Source organism: Chiloscyllium punctatum, chromosome 45 (genome assembly GCF_047496795.1).
Source record: "Chiloscyllium punctatum isolate Juve2018m chromosome 45, sChiPun1.3, whole genome shotgun sequence".
In the NCBI taxonomy this organism is placed as follows: domain Eukaryota; kingdom Metazoa; phylum Chordata; class Chondrichthyes; order Orectolobiformes; family Hemiscylliidae; genus Chiloscyllium; species Chiloscyllium punctatum.
In genome coordinates this window covers 7,003,550-7,023,093 of record NC_092783.1, presented here as the reverse complement: position 1 = coordinate 7,023,093, position 19,544 = coordinate 7,003,550, and the positions used below count along the sequence as shown (strand labels likewise).

The following is a 19,544-nucleotide window of genomic DNA, read 5'->3' as shown; positions in this document are numbered from 1 at the left end:
CATGATACAGGGCCTATTATAGACAGAGGACAAGATCTTACTGCCATTCAGCTATGTGGAAGGAGTCTTCTACTGCTTGGAACTCAAATTCAATAGTAATACAACAAAAAACATGTGTTAGCTTCATTAAAGAAATGATTTTTTAAAAAATGTAGCATCCTTCAGTCAGTATACATCTTCTAGGAAACAGATGGAGTGCAGAAAAGGCGATGGTACACTCACTACTATGCCCCCTCTCCCTTTGATAGAGCCATGGGTACATTTTCCACAACTGAATGACCATTAGCCCCCATCCAGGGAAATTAACCATTTTGTCTTGTGTACTATCTTTTAAATGGAGTAATGCATTGAAGGGTTAGACAGCAGAGTTATCTTTAAATTCATTCAGAGGATGTAAGTGTTGCTGACTGGGTCAGCATTTATTGCCCAGCCTTTATTGTTCTCAAGAAGGTGGTAATGTCTGCTTGAACAGCTGCAATCCATTTGGTGTAGGGTAAGCCCACAATGCAATTTCAGAAGGAGCGCCAAGAATATGATGTAGCAACACTGAAGGAACAGTGATATATTTCCAAATCAGGACGGTGTGTCGCTTAGAGGAGAACCTGCAGGTGGTAGTGTTCCCATTATTCTGCTGCCATAGCCCTTCTAGTGGTCGTGGGTTTGGAAGGTGCTGTCTAGGAAGCCTTGGCGAATTTTTGCAGTGCACCTTGTAGATGGTATACACTCCTGATACGGAGTATCAGAGATGGAGGGAATGGATGTTTATGGGTGTGGTGCTGATCAAATGAGCTGCTTTGCCCTAGATGGTGTGAAGCTTCTTCAGTGTTCTTGGAGCTGCATTCATCCAGGCAAGAAGAGTGCATTCCATTATGTTCCTGACTTGTGCCTTGCAGATAGTGGATAGTTTTTGAGAAATCATGAGTTGCTTACTGCAGGAGTCCTAATCACTGACCTGTTTTGTAGCCACGGTATTTATAGGGCTAGTCCAGTTCAGTTTCTCGATAGTAACTTCCATGATGTTGATAGTAAGGGTTTCAGTGATTATCATGCCATTCAATATATAGGGAGAATGGCTGGATTATCTCTTGTTGGAGATGCTCATTGCCTGGTAATTGTAAGGCATGAATGTTTCTTGCCACTTGTCAAGTCAAACCCAGATACTGTCGAAGTCTTGTTGCACTTGGACATGAATTACTTCAGTATTTGGGGAGTTCCAGGGAAGGGAGGAGAAAGAGTGCAACTAAAAATATTATAACAACCAGACATCTATTGGGAGGCACCTCTGTCCAATTTCACTTATTTCTGCTACCAAGTTGCTTACTAAATTCCAAGCTATGAGCACTGTACCAGGCAACTGTAGAAAGAAGGTATCATTAGCTATGTAAGCACAATTTGCCAGAAACATATTTTGACAAACCATATAATTTCAATAGTTACAAGCACATGGTCAAAAGTAGGGTTTTCTGTGGCAAGTTACCCACCTCCTGATTCTTTGCTTGCCTGAACGATTGTAACATACAGGACAAAACAACCCACATGAATGGCATTCCAACCACAAATTTGGATGTTCATGCCTTCTATCAACAGGATTCAGTGTTTGTAGAATGTATGATACACTGTAGCAACTCACCAGAGCTTCACCAACAAATCTCAAGTCCATGAACTCTACCAACTAGAGGGACAAAAACAACAGAGAATGCCACCATCTGATTCTTCACCAAACTAGCATACCTTTGAAATTTACCACTGCTCCTTCAACATCCCTTTCCCTGGGTTAAAATCCCAAAATACTCCACTGAACAGCATGGTGAAGTACCTTGACAAGAGTTCAGTGATCCAAAGAAATAATTTCAGCATCATCTTCTCCAGGGAAATTAGGAATATCAGGTTCCATTGGGAATGCGAGATGCATTCTTGATTGGTAAAGGGATCAATGGTTACAGGAAGAAGGCAGGAGAATGACGTCGAGAAACATATCAGTCATGATCAAATTAAGCAACAAACTTGATGGGTCAAATGGCCTAATTCTTCTCTTAAGGCTTATTAGGTCTGGTCTTGCTAACAACACCTATGTCATTACTTATATAAAAAAGTCTTGGCTTGAGTTTTGTGTTGGATTTTTAACTCTTAGAGAAACAGAATTAGAAGAATTCATCAATATCTCAACAATCATCAGTGCTTCATTAAATTTCCAGGCACAACATTAAGCATTCAGTTCCTATATACCACTGCTGTTAAATTGATAGCATAACTTAGCAACAAATGCTTTATTAAAAAACTGATATACTTCTATACACAAAAATTAACACTCTAATTATGCTTTTCCTGGATTATGACTTCACAGCTAAATCATGGAATGTTTGTCTCTAGCTCAGTCTCAAGTAAGTCATAGTATATCTGATGCCTTGAGATATGACTAAATATAAATACAAATCTTTAAGAAATAGTCAGAAATTGACAGTGTTCATTACAATTGCATCTATTACAATTTCCTCCATTCTAGTAGCACCAGACAGCCTGCAGTTTTATTCTAGAGTTTCCACATTAATTTGCATGGAATTCATTACCTTGGTTTTTCTGTTCTCAGCTAGGTGAACATTTCTTTGTTCAATAGTTTAAATATGATTTCACCCCATTGCAGACCACTTTGGGAATTTCTCCATCCTTTGCAGATTCTCCAGCTAATAAACACATTTCCCCTTTGCAGGTCTTCAGCCACGCACCTCCACTCTACCACGTTCTCTACCCATTTCAGTCTCACTTGCCTGCACAGCTACAGAGCCTTCCATCTCTCTACTCTTGCTCACCGTCCTTCCTTCCCTGTCCAGCAGCCTTGATTTCTGCACTCCACCTGGCTGAACATTGCCAGTCAATTTGCTCCTTCAATTACTAAGCTGGTTCACTCCTGAATTTGCTGGCGATAGCTTTACATTGTATCTATCAGCAAGTACAGGACAGAACCAGCATGTGATTGGCAAATTCCATACTATTACCTTCCATTCTCTTTGTGGGAGTGACTTTACTAATTAGCCTCATAACCGAATACTCACAGGCATTTTTGGGGGGAGTTTCAGGACACATTTACCCACACTCGCTATATATTTTGAATATTGCCACTGATCCAATGTACTTTGTTTTGTTTTAAATCAGAAAATTAAGTAAAGGCTCACTTATCACGAGCTGCTCATGTAATCTGAACTAAATATTTAAACAAATATTGATTGATTATTCAAACATTGCATATTTTAAATAAGTATGACGTAGAAATTGCCTTTCTTGCTGCCAAATCACACTGGCGTCAATATTAGTTGAACAGTAGATCAAAGTTCATATATAATCCATCAGGACTTGGTTAGCAAATGAAAAATGAATAGTGACCTCATACTAGACCAGTTTAGTTTCTTTGATATTTGAGGGTCAAAAATACACTACCAGCTTCAACTGGAGTGCTGCATCCTGTTAGGAGCATGACGCTTTAGGAAGGCAGTAAAGAAGATGCCAAATAATTTTACAAGGATCGTTCTACAGAGGAGGAACTCCATTCGTATTTTGGAGTGTTTTGGACTGTTCTCCTTCGAAAAGAGTGAGGCTAAAGGGAGATTTGATACAATGACTTTGTATTCAAAAAAATATGCAAGACAACTGGCAAATGGTGAAGAGTCGCACTGATTGTTCCTTCAGAATGGTCACTTTCTGTACTAGAACCATTCTATCCCACATGGACATTATTCAAACACCATTGTGGGATTAGCGACACTTTGGTGCATGCTGTTTGCAGATGCTGTGCCTGTTGAACTTATGGGGGACAGTCCAATATAGAATTTACAACTCACTGGCTGTACATTATGAAATCTGGCACTCAAAACAGGCCATGGCTATTACCATCAGCATGTTAGCTAGATAATGATGACATTCACATGAACTTTTTTATTTCACAATTCTTTCTTAGTGCTAGATTGAAGTGAAGATGGAATCCAGATGGAACGTAACCACATCAGTTTGAACAGATCCTATAATACTGCTTCACCAGACTGTCTCGTCATATCTCTCACACTATACACAGATACACATTAAAAAAAAACTTCAAATGAATAAAGTCAACAAATTTGTGACATACCTTCATTTAATTTTTCTTTATTCAGAAAGAACTTAATGTATTTCCTGCAACATCTGAAATAAGGTATTTAACTGTACAGAATTTTTAAATGTTGTCGTTATACAATCTTAGATAAAACAAAAGACTTAATATATCGCATTTTGACGATATCAGCACAGACTGCCTTATGTTAGACGTACTGAAGGCCTGCATGTTAGACCCTAAGCACCACCCCTGGACGTTTTCCCTCAAATCCCTGTGGTGCCACCTGCTTTGGCTTTTTTAAAAACTCTTGTCAAAATCCGACTCTTTCACACTTCCTAATATGTTTTCTTTAGCTCAACATCCATTGTGTTTTTTAAAAAAATTTGATTATATCTATACAAAACATTTTGGAAATCTTTCTATATTAACGATGCTAAATAAGTGCAAGATGATGTTGTTGCACCCTTGTAAATTCAGTGAACTGGCTTCCACCACTTCCACCCTTTCTCTCTGCTTCTATTTTCTTAATTACCAGTTGTCCTGCAGCTTCCACACGATGGGAAGGAGACGTAGCAACACGTTGAGCTGCCAGGTGTAGCCAGGTGCTCCTCAGAAGTCTCACATTGACTGGTTTCCACATCCAGCCTACTGCCCCTAGTTGAACAAGGAAACTATTTGATACCAATTGACAGAGCATCCTGGTCAAAATTTCAATAAATGACAAGCTTTGCAACATATCTTTCCAAATCATCCTCTGATGGGAACACATATTCTACATGCTAATAGTGGATAATAAATCACGCTTCACTGGTTCTGAGACAAATGCTTTCAATTAACTAATTGCACTGAGTTTGACAAACTACTGGTATGTCTCCACATAGTTTTGTCTTGATAAAGAAGTTCAAGTATCAGGTCCAATACAAATTAGCATCAATGGCAATAACACTCACGCTTAATTTTAGTTTGTAAATATTCTACATGGTACAAGCTAGCAGGCTTTGAACTGACTGCTAAATTGCAACTCCAAAGTCTGATTTTAGTTTCCCCTATTTAAAAAAAAACTGACATTCAGCAAGATGCAAATGCAGGAACAACAAAGAGAGAATCCCCAAGCGTCCATAACCATAAAAAAATTCAATGCAGTTCATATACAAACTTTGTAAATATCTCAAACCATATGATTGGTAAAAGAAAATATATCATGTACAGCAGGATTGTGTGCATTGCAACACTCTTTAATATTCAAGAAAATATGTCTTTAATATTAAAACCAAGCAGAATGTCTGATTATGCTAATTATTTTACATATGTTTTGTCAGAAGAGAAATCTATCAAATAAGCTAATGTAAAATACTTTTCTCTGGTCCTAAAACATCTTGTATAAAATCTGTACTAAAAATAGTAAATGCAGGAGATCACAGTGGGGCAGGCAACATCCATGGAGAGACAACAAGCTGATCGTTTGAGTCCATATGACTCCTCATCAGAGTCTGTGCCTGTTGACACAATCTGGGTAAGTCATATTGGAAGTGTATTCATTTAAAGGGGTGGTGATAAATTTGGAATGCACATTCACTAATGAATTTAAGTAGTAATAGCTTGAAAGATTAGATATGCAATATTTAAGCTAGATTAACAAACTACTTTCATGCAACGTTGAAAATGACGTAGGGGTATTTAATCAGAAGTATCGTTAGTTTTTTTAATACTCTGAATAAAATCAGAATGAATGATTTTGAAAGGGTAATAGACAATATCAATGTTTTGTTTTGCTGTGGTCGTACACTGCCAGTAAATTTGGAAACTATCAGAAAGAAATCCAACATTGCTGACTGCTTCAGAGATCAAATCAGAAGGTAAAGATGCCAATAGAACCCATTGTATGGTTGTTTACGTTTGATCCTGTTTAAACTCAGGTATTAGAAGATTAATTTACTGTGAAATTGTTTTTAATATTTGTTAAGTTTGATTTATTACTGAACTTGTTTTGTGAGATGCGTTTACACAGCAATCCCAATGAACCAAAAAGGTTATGGACATATGAGGCAAATAACAGGTCAAATAGTTATAAATTCCTATTTAACAATGGCATTTTAAGCAGAATTTAACTATTACTTTCTTCGGAAGAGATCAAAGAGAGTGTGATAATGTACATTCATAAACAAGGAACATGTGTAAGCAGCAGAACACACATGACATATATGCTTAGAGTGTAAATCACAAATCAAAAAGATTCAATGAAACAGTGAACATTTTTACTTTGTCTTTCTATTGCAATTAGATCTGTTCATAACAAATCAAGGCTGTAATGTATTTGTCTTCTCAATGTGTATTTGTTATTCTAACATTCTTAATTAATGTTTGCAGAGGCAAATATTGGAATAACAAGATGGTGGCATCAGAAGAATACAAAAATGCTTATGCATTTATTGAAAGGATTGGAGATCTGAAGTGTCATCTGCTAAACAGCTAAGTTAAGTTATTCCTACTGAAATAAAGTAACAAAATTATCTGATGCTATTTTACATAGAACTTTCTAACAGGTAGCCAGTGTACCCAAAGTCATGGTGCAACAATCTATCAACCACTTTGCTGTTACCATTAATTTAAACCCGACTAATCAGCACATTTGCCAGAATTTTACGGCTTAAACAAAAAAAATCAGGGCAAGCCTTCTTTCATTTGGTCAGCTCACCACACAGCCATTTTACAGCACGTTAGACTGTTAACTGGCTTGAAATAAACGACTCCTCCAACTGGAAGTCCCAACTCAGATCAGCCTGCCACAGAAATGGTAAAGTGCTGGCACTACATGCAGTCCCTAAAAACAGACAGCAGGTACTTAGCAATGGGCAACATGGGGTGGAGTCTATTTGGGGACCTCCACTGGACAAAGGCTGTGGAGGACCCAATCCCAGCCCAGCAGTTAATTACTTAGTTGAATGTATGTATGTATGTATGTATGTATATGTAGGTTTGTGTATATGTATGGATGTTGAGAGAGACAAAAATTCATTTATGTATGTTTGTGTGTGTTGAGCGTGCACAAAACTGCAGTCTTGAAATTTTGTGGCAAGGCTTGTTGCCTGATGAAAATTTTGTCACACTGATGTATGAATGTACATTGTGAACTGTAAGCTTGCGATATTCAATTTTGCGAGTTAAAGCAAAGACAAAAATTGCGACCATTTTACTTTACCCCTCCCCACTCCCAAAGCACAAGATTCACTTGTGGCTTAACATGCACATTTTCTCCATAAATTCAGCATCATAGGAGTTCCATTGAAATGATCTTTAGTCACCAAAAGAGAATCCACCTGGAAAATAAAGTGAATTTTTAAATTTACAGTGATCAGATCTGATCTTAACAACATGTAACTTAGGAATACTTGCAGATATAATTCACATGAAAATGTGTTGCAAATTGATATATTCAGGAAGGTTCTTGGTAGATTGCAGCATCGTTACAGTCATTCCAATTTTAAATGTTAATGGAGTTATGAAAGGTAGATGTATTTCAAGAAACTCAAATAAATCAAATTGAGAGGAAACATATCTTAAAAATATTCCATAATATCCAAAATATATTCCCCAAGGAATATGTAAAAGGCCATCATTAATTTACAAAACGTGTGAGCAAAATAATTTAGTGCATTTCTACTTTAGAATAAGGTTTCCATTTTATAAAAAAGACTTCATATGTAAACATCATAATTTAATTAGGTTGCTAACTTTTGAGAGCTAATCTGGCCAGGCATTTCATGGAGCAATACAAAAAAAAAGGAGGAATTTGTTGTATTTTCTATTGTACAGGATTCTCTTACCAGGGATTGGAAAATTAGGTTTGGTACTTATTATCCTTTAGGTAATAAAACACATGATGGTGAGATGAGATTATTGACAATAACCTGTTCAAAGCCTGTTCTAAATATTATAAACTTGGACTTTGATTATCGATTTCAGAATATTCTTGGAGAGGAACACCAAGAGGAACTCTTTGAGAAGACACATGCTTTTTCTAAACAAATGAGTTGAAAGTGTAGCACTTTCTTGGTTGTATACTGAATGCTTATTTACTCATTAAATAGTTCATTAAGGAAGATCTTTGTACTTTAACATCTTTTATACACAATTGACTTTTATAACTATACAAAGACACAGCTACCTCTTCCTCATTTTACCAATGAGCTTACTTAGTCTTATAATAAGAGTATGTCTAATCTGATTGCAACCTCATATCCACAATCACATCTACTTGTGATAACTCTTTCACCTCTTGTTAACTAAAAATTTATTGACCTCTGCCTTAAAAATATTCAAGCACTCTGTTTTCATGATCGTTTTCAGGAAGACTTTCAAAGAGCATCTAGAATCAGAGTCACGCAGCATGGAGACAAACCCTTCAGTCCAACCTGTCAGTGTTGACTGGATTAATCTAGTCCCATTTGCCAGCATTTGACCCATATCCCTCCAAACTTTTACTATTCATAGACCCATCAGGGTGCCATTTAAATGTTGTAGTTGTACCAGCCTGCAGAACTTCCTCCGGAAATTTTTTCCAACCATGCACCACCCTCTTTGTGAAAATGTTGCCCCTCAGGTCCTTTTTATATCTTTTCCCTCTCACCTTAAACCTATGTCCTCTAGTTTTGGACTCCACTACCCTGCGATAAAAAAGACCTTGCCTATTCACCCTGTTCACGCTCCTCATGATTTTATAAACCGCTACAAGGTCACCACTCAACATTCGACACTCCAGGGGAAAAAAGCTCGAGCATATTCAGCCTCACCCTATAGCTCAATCCCTCCAGTCCCAGCAACATCCTTGTAAATCTTTTCAAGTTTACCAGTATCCTTCCAAAAGAAGGGTGACCAGAATTGTACATAGTACTCTGAAAGTGGCCTCACCAGTCTCCTGTATAGCTGCAACATAACCTCCCAATTCCTGTATTCAATATTCACTATCCTGTTAACCTGCGACTCGACTTTCAAGAAACTATGAACCTGCACTCCAGGGTTTCTTTGTTCGGCAACACTCCCCAGGTCCCTACCATTACCTCGTCATGTTAAATAGCTAACACCATATTTGAAACAGTGATCATTTGCAACAGTCACGGCAATGACTGCAGAATTCTTAGGTCTAAAGTGATTTTGTATAAGAACCACAACAAGTTAGTAGGCAGCAACAGCAAGTAAATAGGAAAGCTAATATGTTATCCTTTATTATGAAAGGAATTGAACAAAGAAGTGAGGATCCTGTACTTCAGTTACACACAGCATTACTGAAGCTATATTTCAAACACTGAGAGCAGCTACAGTCTCCTTATTTAAGGAAGGATCCAAGTGTGTTGGAGGTGGTTCACAGGACATTTTTGAGTGATATCTAGAATGAGAAGGTTGGCTGGAAGGAATAATTCAATAGGGCTGTTCCTGTTTTCACTGAAGTTTAGAAGAACAAGGGAAGGTCTTCTAGCAGTCATGATTCAACCTCTGAAAGAGGAGACCTAGGCTCAATTCTCAACTGTGAGAAAATGAGGACTGCAGATACTGGAGGGTCACCTGAGGATCCAAGACTCAGGAAATAGGATGCTCCATAGAAAACTGTTTTGTGCCACTAACTGAGAAGGTGCTATTAAATATGTTTCCAGGATAAGCTGTAACACTGGTCTTTTTGAATGCTATTTTAACAGTGATCTAATGTGGGAAGTCACTGCAACTCCCTGCTACATGCAGATAGTCGACAGGAGCTTCTTCTTAAACTTGTGAATAATATGAATTCAATGGATTTCAGGCCAATTAAGAATGAAAGTCACAACTTTACCTCAATAACAGATCAAGGCAGTCAGGCTCTGACAAAAAAAGACTTCAGAAAATGTGCTTCATCAAAATTTGGCATTTTAAACCTACATCTGTATCAAATCACACTCTAATTTAACATCACAATACTTAAAGAATTATTTCTTCAGTTACCTTGACAGTACTAAACATTTCAGTTAAAGGAATTTTTTGCTTGGGATCCTCCCCGCATTCTGTTGAGCTAATTTGACAGCGGCTGATGTCAGGTGATTTACAAAGTCCTTCTTGCTAAAACCTTCCTGTTAAAACGCAAAAGTGTACAGTCATTTCAGTGCATTTTGTTTAACAGTGGGGAGAAATAAATACGTTGTAACAAAACATTTTGATGTGTTAGATAAAGAAAAATTTAAATGCTGTTACAAAACAAAACCATTCATCCATTAGCACAGCATTTAGACCATACATGGCTCAGTTCACAATACAGGGGTACAGTGAAATGACTCCACAGAGTCGGGTATCCCATCAACAAATCATCCTTTATTAGTATGTGGAAAGGCCTTGAGAGTGGTTCAGCTCCCTCAAAGCCAGCTCTCAGAGTGTCAGACACTCCTGTTTATATCTGTAAGCCAGACTCCCTGATTGGACTAGATTAACAGCCCCAATCAGGGAACTCATATTCTATGAGGTCCACATTGCTGACCTCATTACAATCACTACACACAGCATTTTAAAATTTTTGATCTGATGCTTAAGTTGTTAATGTGGTACCCAATGTCTTATTTCTTTTATGTGAAAATGCAGTCTCATGGGAGGTCATTTATTGTTATTCTTTCAAAACATCCTTCATTAATTAAGCCTCCACATTATTAGTTTTCAAATTCAAGCAGAAAACAGCTTAACTCTGGCTCTCCAAAACAACTCCATTACCTACACAAGTCAGGGGTGTAAAATTCACGACTTGCTTGCATGCGTGGAATTATAACAGTGCTCAGGAAACACTCAGATCAGAACAGTCCCTCTGATCAGCCCACTATCTGAGAGTGACACTTGCCTTCATCACTGGCACACAATAGTTATAGCATATACTATCAGCAGAATGCACTTTTGAAAACTTATCCAGGTTACTTTGACAGCAGTGAAACAGGGGAACAGATACTTGCTATTCAGACTCATGTCTGTCCCACCACCACAGCTGTTCAAAAGCTTAACTCTATTAATCTCCCTTTATTCTAATATTTCTCATTATCCTTACCTAACAAAAATTCAGCACTCTCAGTCTTAACACATCGTCAGAACTCTCAACATCCACCAATTAAAAGAAGGGCAAACATGTGCTTAGAAACAGCATTATGTAAAATGTTCCCTCCAGGTCAGCATAGCATCTTGATTTGGGCATATATAGCTTCAGCTTCATTGAGTCAAAATCCTTGAACTATCAAACAGCATTGTAGGAACCTCTGCACTTTGACTGGACTGATTCAAGAGGCCAGGCCACTGTTATATTCTCAGATATGAATTGTAATAGAATATCAGAAATTAGGATCGAGGAGCAGGAGTAGGCCATCTGGCCCTACGCACCTGACCTGCCATTCAATAAGGTCATGGCCGATCTTTTTGTGGACTCAGCTCTATTTATCCCGGCTCTCACCATGTCCCTTAATTCCTTCCTTGTTAAAAAAAACCTATCATAGCTTTAAAAACATTTACTGAAGTAGCACTAACTCCTTCACCGGGCAGGGAATTCCACAGATTAAAAACCCTCTGGGTGAAGAAGTTCCTTCTCAATTCAGTCCTAAATCAGCTTTCCCTAATCCATGCCCTCTTGTCCTAGCTTCACCTGCCAGTGGAAACACCCTCTCTACATCGATCTTAGCTAATCTCTTCATAATTTTTTATGTTTCTAAAAGATACCCCCCTCATTTTTCTAAGTTCCAACAAATATAATCCCAGTCTACTCAGTCCCTCCTCAAAAGCCAACTGCCACAACTCTGGAATCAACCTTGTGAACCTCCTCTGCACCCCCTCTAGTGCCAGTACATCCTTTCTCAAGTAAGGAAACTAAAACTGCATGCAGTACTCCAGCTGTGGCCTCACCAGCACTTTGTACAGCTGCAACATAACCTTCCTGCTTTAAACTCAATCCCTTTAGCAATGAAGGACAAAATTCCATTGTCTTCCTAATTATCTGTTGTACCTGCAGGCCAACCTTCTGCAATTCATGCACAAGGACATCCAGGTCCCTCTGCATCATGCATACATAATGAATACCTTGTCAGTTAAACTCACATCTGCAGAAAAAGCAACAATAAGGAAAATCCACCACTTTTTGGTTTCAAGACTGGAACACCTATCAAATCCACCATGCATTTGCATGCTGATGGATACATAAAACAATTTTTCACATATTAAATCTTCATGGACAAAAAAAAATCCATTCAATATATTTCAAGCAATATCCAAACACTTTGTACATACCCTTTTGAAGAAGTTCTGCAAGTCTTTCTGTGCCCACATTTCATAGAGGAAGAGACAGGCAGCTTTACCAGCTGAAGGGTAGGCACTATAAAAATGAAGCAATAAAGCTTACAAATACAATGCAATTTAGATATAAGTAATTCTGATCAACACATCACACTGATATATTGGTGTGGAGTTTCTCGTGATGTTTGATCAGATACCAGTTTATTCCAGAAAGAAGTAAATAAATGATCACTAAAGCTCAGGATTTTACATTGTCTGGTTTAAAAGTTTATTCATGTAAAGTATTCCCCCCACAAAACTGGCCACATCTCAATGACAGCGGCAAGCTTTAATTGAGTGCTGGTCACAATCTTATGTCTCAAAACATTGATGAAATAGTTATTTGAAGCCAATTTAAAAATACGATCAAGAGTATTAAATCCATCAATTGAAGAATGATTCAAATCTTGGTAATCACTCTGTCGTGCTGCCGGAGAATGAACTTGTTTCTTCACAAGACAAAGTGACTACACTGCCCAATTGCACTGATTGATAGGAGCCATTACAGGTACACAATCCTTTATCCAAAATCCTGAAATCCAAAAAGCTCCAAGATCTGAAGTTTGTGTTATGAAGTTTTTTTTTGTCCATAACAAGGTTGCTTGACGTGTAAACAGCTAACCCAACTCCACACCCACTCGACCCACGTCACATTTGAGTGACGTGGGGGTGTGGCCTAGCACTGGCAGGCATCAATTCTCTCTCAGCGCTCATAGTACTCAGATGTGAGTCTGCTGTTTGGTGAGATTTTTAAAATTTCACCATTAAACTGTCACTTATTCCAAATCCTGAAAATATTTGAATTCCGAAAACCAGCTGGTCCCAAAGGTTTCGGATAAAGGATTGTGTATCTGTATAAACAGGGTTGCACTGAAATTTTAGTGGAATTTAACCTTGGCAAAATTGGGGCATCATGTGGAGACTGGCTAGACTGAAAGGTGCATGTAATTTTCTTAGGAAAGAGGATCCCCTGCTTGACTACCATAACCTTGGAAGTGGTTCAAAAACCCAGAGAAGCAGGAATTAACTAATCACAGCCTTTAGGTCCAAGGTAAGATAGCCAATGTGGAAAATTGTTTAATAAATTCCTTGCAACTGAATTTTTGATTAGATATCATTTTAGGGTTCAACAATGGTGTATGAAATGCTCACTGATTCCAGAACAAAAACACTAAGAGACACAGTCCCTCAGTGAAAACAAAGCAGAAAGAAAATGCATATATTTAGCACAAAGCATTTTGTCTGAATTTGCATTTTGTGGTCAGAGTTCTGACATGGAATTGATTCACAGCTATTCATCCTATGTTATCATCACATCAAGAATAATGGGAAAACTACTGGTGTTAGAGGGCCAATAGAAGGCCCTCCAACAAAGGCATAATAGCAGGCTCAAAAGCCCAGCTGGGAGTTGCTAATGCAGACAGGATAGAGCAAATACAGAGGGCATCAAGATACAAGTGCTCTCTGAAGCTTTCTTGGAAAAGGTAATAATAAAACTGGCCACAACTGCTGGACTGCCACTGAGGAAGGGAGACCCTCCACTGAGTGGCTGTGAAAATGAACATTGCATGTTTGCAGCCACAGAGCTGGGTTGGGGAATCTGCCACGCAGCAAGTCCACGTGACAATCTTTCCTGCAGAATTCAACTCTGGAAGTAACCACTCCTTCATATTTCTGAATGAATACAAGTTTCATTATTTAAATCGGAAGAAATATGATTTGCCATTGCCTTAAGTTGTGCAGTTATAAGTTATTTGGTTCAAGGGATGGAAAATTGCATTTAGTGTTAGGAGTTGTGTTGTAACATCAACTCACAACAGGTAAGACACTGGGTCATGATACCCAATCAGCTCCAAACTGGAACAGCCTTTCTTGCTTATTAATACAGTCTTTTGCATCTTTCTTTTGAAACAGAGATGAAAAGAAAATAGCAAAACAAGAAAGATGATGGATCAAATAGGGAGGAAAATAAACACCAACACAGTATTATAAGGAACAATGGCCTCATTCATCACAGCAATATTAATCCATTATTCAAAACAAACTTAAAATCAATTTTGTTGGCAAAATAAAGTTTTCAATTAACGTCGGTTTCAGGGTTCACAAAATTATGTTGTGAAAAACACAACCAAAAAGTAAAGAGACTGAGAAGCATCAAAGCATTAACCCTATAATTGACATACTGCCATATTCAAATCACAATAGTTCAAAGGAGGACTTAAAAAGCAGTTTAGTTGCTATAATAGGTAAAGTACTTATGATAATATACCTGGATTTACTGAGGCTCATAAGATTATTCAACATCGAACCCTGTAGTACTGTTTTTGCTATGGCAGTATTATTGGGCACCAGATTTCGCATAATATTACAGGCGGAAGCAATGGTGTCATCCGAAGTCTTGGAGCTATTACCTCCTCCAGGAAGAAGTCGTGCTAGCTCTGGCAATGTCTGAGATGCTGAGAGAAAGTTTGAAAATTGGTTAATTACTCACATCTTTATACACTATTAAAATCTCAACTTTGGCTCGACCAACTCTGTCATGTTCTCCCTATTTTATTCCTGTATCCAATACCACCCTGTGTTTTATAGTTGAGTACATTTCACATGGACATAACGAGCATATTGCTCAAGAACAGTATTAAACCATGGTGTGCAAACAATTAGAATCTAAATGCTATGCTTGTGAAGCATTCCTTTTTATAATTATTCTGACAGACAGTTGACCTGTTAGATCACATTTTAACTGTACAGTAGCTGGGTCAAGTGATCATTTGCTAATATCCCCATGGTGTCACTCAAGGTTTATGAACTAGAAATGGTAACTGGTTTAGACATTTTGCAAAGTTCTCCACTCTTCTGCTGTAACCTTTGTAGAAAGCTTTAGTGGAAGCCCCAGAGAAAAACTGATGGAATTAAAAAGACTCTTCTACAGAACACTGGATCATTCTCAGCCCCTCATCTCTGTTCCAAAATTTAACAATTTCAAGGTTTGATGTATACCTCAATCTTACTTACGCACTGTTCACCCAGATTCTGCAAAACCTTACATTAGAAAACTCTATCTACTACTACCTTGAAAGTTTCAATGAATACGCATCCACAGTCTTTGTGGGAGGTTGTTCCAAACTTTCATTTTATTGACAGCAGGGGTTTAGGTGGTGGTAATGTCACTAAATGTCAAGGAGCGATGGTTAGATTCCCTCTTTTGAAAATGGTCATGCTTTTGCTACCACCTTGTTAACCAATTCTGGTATTACAATGTAGAGTAACCATCTCATGTAAAGAGATTTTTCATAAAGTCACTTATGGAAATAGGTAAGATTGGCTGGTATCAGCTCTGGCTGAACAATGCCGAGCAATGTCAGTCTTGGTTGGCACATGCTTTGTGAGAGGACTAAAAACAGATGCCTCACCCAAATCTGGTTGAAGACTATTGTGCCTTGACATGTTGTTCAACAATGAAACTGCAGTTTTCTGTATGTCTGGGTTGCTCGACTGGAGAAGGTTTGCGATCCGAGGGAGTGCCCTTTCCTTGTTCACTATGTTTGAACTCATCAGGTATGATGACTTGAAAAGAAAACCAAAAGCAATTAAATATTTCCAAAACTATACAAATAATGTGAATATTTCCACTCAACACATGCTGCTTTGCTGATAATTTAGATGAACATTAATAGTAAGCTTTAAAAATTGATATTAAAATAGGAAATCTGCATCATATCATACAGAAAGTACAATTTTCATTTTTGTGTGTAATAATTTGACTAATTGACAAAGCCTCATTTTGCACGGGATTACTTCAGTTTCCATAGAAAGGGTACCCAGATCAGATAAGTCCATAAGATGTAGGAACAGGAGGCCATTCAACCCCTCATGCTTGCCTTAACATTCAATAGAATCATGACTGATCTGATGTTCCTCACATTCACTTTCCTGCGTTTTCTACATAACCCTTCGTTTCCTAAAAGATCAAGAATCCATCTCTCTATCCCAGCCTTAAATAGACACAAGAACTCTACCCCTACAACTCCTTGTAGCAAGGAGCTCTGAGATTCTCAACTTTGAGAGAAGAAATTCATCCTCACCTCAGTATTAAAAAAACACCCTTTCACCTGGGACTATGCCCTTGGGTCACAGACTCTCCCATCAGGGGAAACATTCTCTCAGCTTTTACTCTGTCAAGCCCCTAAGGAACGTATGTGTTTCAATGTGATCAGACTCTCATTCTCCTAATCTTTAATGAGTCAAGTTCCAAACTGTTTAGCCTTTGCTTATAGAACAATCCCTCCGAGTGAACCTTGACTGAACTGCCTCCAGTGAAATAATACTACTTCTTTTTAAAATAAGGGGATCAAAGCTTGTTGCAGTACTTCAGATGTGATCTCACCAGCACCTTGTGCAGTTGCAGTGAGACTTCCCTACTCTTATACTCCAATCCCCTTGAAATAGGGCCAACATTCTGTTGGACTTGCTGATTACCTGCTGCACCTGTGTGCTACTTTCTATGTTTCACATACAAGATCCCCCCAAATCCTTTTGTGCTACAGCTTTCTGCAGTTTTTCGCCATTTAAATAACACCGTTCTTTCGTTCTCCTTTCCAAAATGATTACTTTCACATTTTCCCACACTTTATTCCATTTACCAACTTCTTGGCCACTCACTTAGCATACAAATATCACTCTGTAAGTTATCTGTATCCCTCTTGCAACTTGCCTTTCTACTAATTTTGAGTTGTCATACACGCAACATTTGTGTCATTCCTCCAACTCATTAATATCTATTGTAAACAGATTCAGTCCCAGCACTGACTCCTGTAGAAACCAATAAGCTGAAAAAACCCTTATCCCCACTTGCTGTGTCTTGTTCATCAGCCAATTCTTAATCTATGTCAATATACTCCCTCCAACATACTTTATGACATAGCCTTTTGAGAGGTAGCTTACTGAATGCCTTTTGGAAGTTCAAATACATCACATCTACCTGTTTCCCTCTATCACTCTGGTTGAGACTTTCTCAAAAAAAATTAGAATAAATTAGTCAAATGTGATTTCCCTTTCATGAAGCCAGGCTGACTCTGCTTGATTAGATTAATGATTTTCCAAATGCATAGCTATTACTACCTTAATAATTGATTCCCAACAATAGATGTTAAACTAATTGGCCTATAGTTACCTACTTTTGCTTTGCTCCCTTTTTGAATGGGGGTATCATATTGCCAGTTTTCCAAATACTCTGGTACTTCTCCACAATCCAAAGATATTTGGCAAATTTCAACCAATGTATCCACTATCTATGTAGCTCTACCTTTTATGATCCTACAATTCCATCCATCAGGCCAAGGGCTTTATCTATGTTTAGCCCTATTAATTCGTCTAATACTACTTTGTTTCCAGAAATGCTTCCTGACATCACCCTAAATAACTTAGCTCCAATTCAAGATTGGGTCTCCTTGTACTGTATTCCTTTTCTGGAAGAAATAGTCTTACTCCATTCTTGTTAGCATGGTGGCACAGTGGTTAGCACTGCTGCCTCACAGCGCCAGAAACCCGGGTTCAATTCCCGCCTCAGGCAACTGTCCGTGTGGAGTTTGCACATTCGCCCCGTGTCTGCGTGGGTTTCCTCCCACAGTCCAAAAATGTGCAGGTTAGGTGAATTGGCCATGCTAAATTGCCCATAATATTAGGTGAAGGGATAAATGTAGGGGAATGGGTCTGGGTGGGTTGTGCGTCAGTGTGGACTTGTTGGGCCTGTTTCCACACTAAGTAATCTAAAACCCTCAAACAGACTGACCACTTCATTGTGTCTGTAAACACCTCTAGCTGCATAGCCCCAACAGCTCAGGACCCTTCCAATTCTGGCCTGTTTTCTAGCTGTGATTCTCGTGCAGTGGATGAGGATGCCCTGAGAAGCTAAGATTCTAAATTCTTGAATTTCATCTACAAACCCCCTTCATCCTTCAGAGACACATCATGCAGTCATCTTCTTTAACAAAGTTTTGGCTATCTGTCCTAATGGCTCTGGGTTAAATTTTGTCCAATACTGTAAAGGGTCTTGGAATATTTTGCTTTGATAAAGTTGCTACTGAAATGGAAAATTGGCATTTTAAAGATGAGGTCAAATGATTTAACCAGGATTTCAGAGATTAGTGACAAATACTTATGACATAACTGCTGGGATGAAAGAGAAGAGAATTGTTGGGCATCAAAGTCTGGTGAGGTCTATGAGGAGAGGATGAGGTAAGGCATTGTAAAAGTTTTACAGTGAGTTACGTGTATTGGTGGTATGGAGAACTGTCCTAGGACTATGATGGCTGAGGGAATGTGGAACTATAATATTGTCAAGTGATTGTTTTTTGGAAACATTAAAATTTCTGGAGGGAAGAGGCTTGGAAGGAAGGGTATCAGTGGATTACTATCAAGGTGCAAAGAACTTGGACCAAGGTTTAGTGGCCAGGAGGCAAACTGGATGAATGTTGGTGAGCAATTTGTTAAATAAGTTCAACAAATTTTCCTTTATCAAAAATATGTAAATGTACCTACTTGAGAAGGAGCAAAACTTGACCTTCTCTTGGGGGAATAAGGCAGGGCAAGTGATAGAAGTATTAGTGGGGAGCACTTTGGGACCAGTGATCATAATTCTATTAGTTTTAAAATTGTTATGGAAAAGAATAGGCCTTATGCAGAAATTAAAATTTTAATTGAAGTAAGGCAAATTTTGAGGATACGATACAGTAACTTTCAAAAACTGAATAGAGTTGACTGTTCACAGGTAAGTGAATGACTGGCAAATGGGAGGCTATCAAAACTGAGATAACAGAGTTCTGAGACAGTATGTTCCTGTTCGAGTGAAGAGTAAGGCTGGTAAGAATTGGGAACAATCGCTAAATAAAAATATTGAGGTTTTGGTCAGGAATAAAAAGGAGACATATGGTATAGACAACTGTGATCAGGAGTATAAGGGGTGTAGAGCCATTCTCATGAGGGAAATCAGGACGACAAAAAGGGGAGATGGGTTTGCCTCAGCAGATGAGCTTAAGTATAATCCAAAGAGATTCTACAAGTACATGAAGAGCAAAAGAGCAACTAGAGAAAGGGTCAGGTCTGCTCTGGGATCGGTGATCCACCCGGACCAAACCTGTGCTGTACC

The 19,544-nt window shown here is 38.3% G+C and overlaps 1 protein-coding gene across 1 annotated transcript in view; it reads right to left on the bottom strand.

Moving 5' to 3' along the window:
- Positions 1-4,118: 4,118 nt before the first annotated feature.
- Positions 4,119-19,544, bottom strand: part of LOC140467140 (plakophilin-1-like) — a 65,815-nt gene continuing 50,389 nt past the window's right edge. The window contains exons 10-14 of the mRNA XM_072563210.1: positions 15,811-15,964; positions 14,667-14,853; positions 12,353-12,437; positions 10,052-10,176; positions 4,119-7,398 (exon numbers count right to left, since the gene is read on the bottom strand). Of these exons, the coding sequence (XP_072419311.1) occupies positions 10,075-10,176; positions 12,353-12,437; positions 14,667-14,853; positions 15,811-15,964 (528 nt within the window). The 3' untranslated portion in view covers positions 4,119-7,398; positions 10,052-10,074. The remainder of the gene's footprint in view (positions 7,399-10,051; positions 10,177-12,352; positions 12,438-14,666; positions 14,854-15,810; positions 15,965-19,544) is intronic.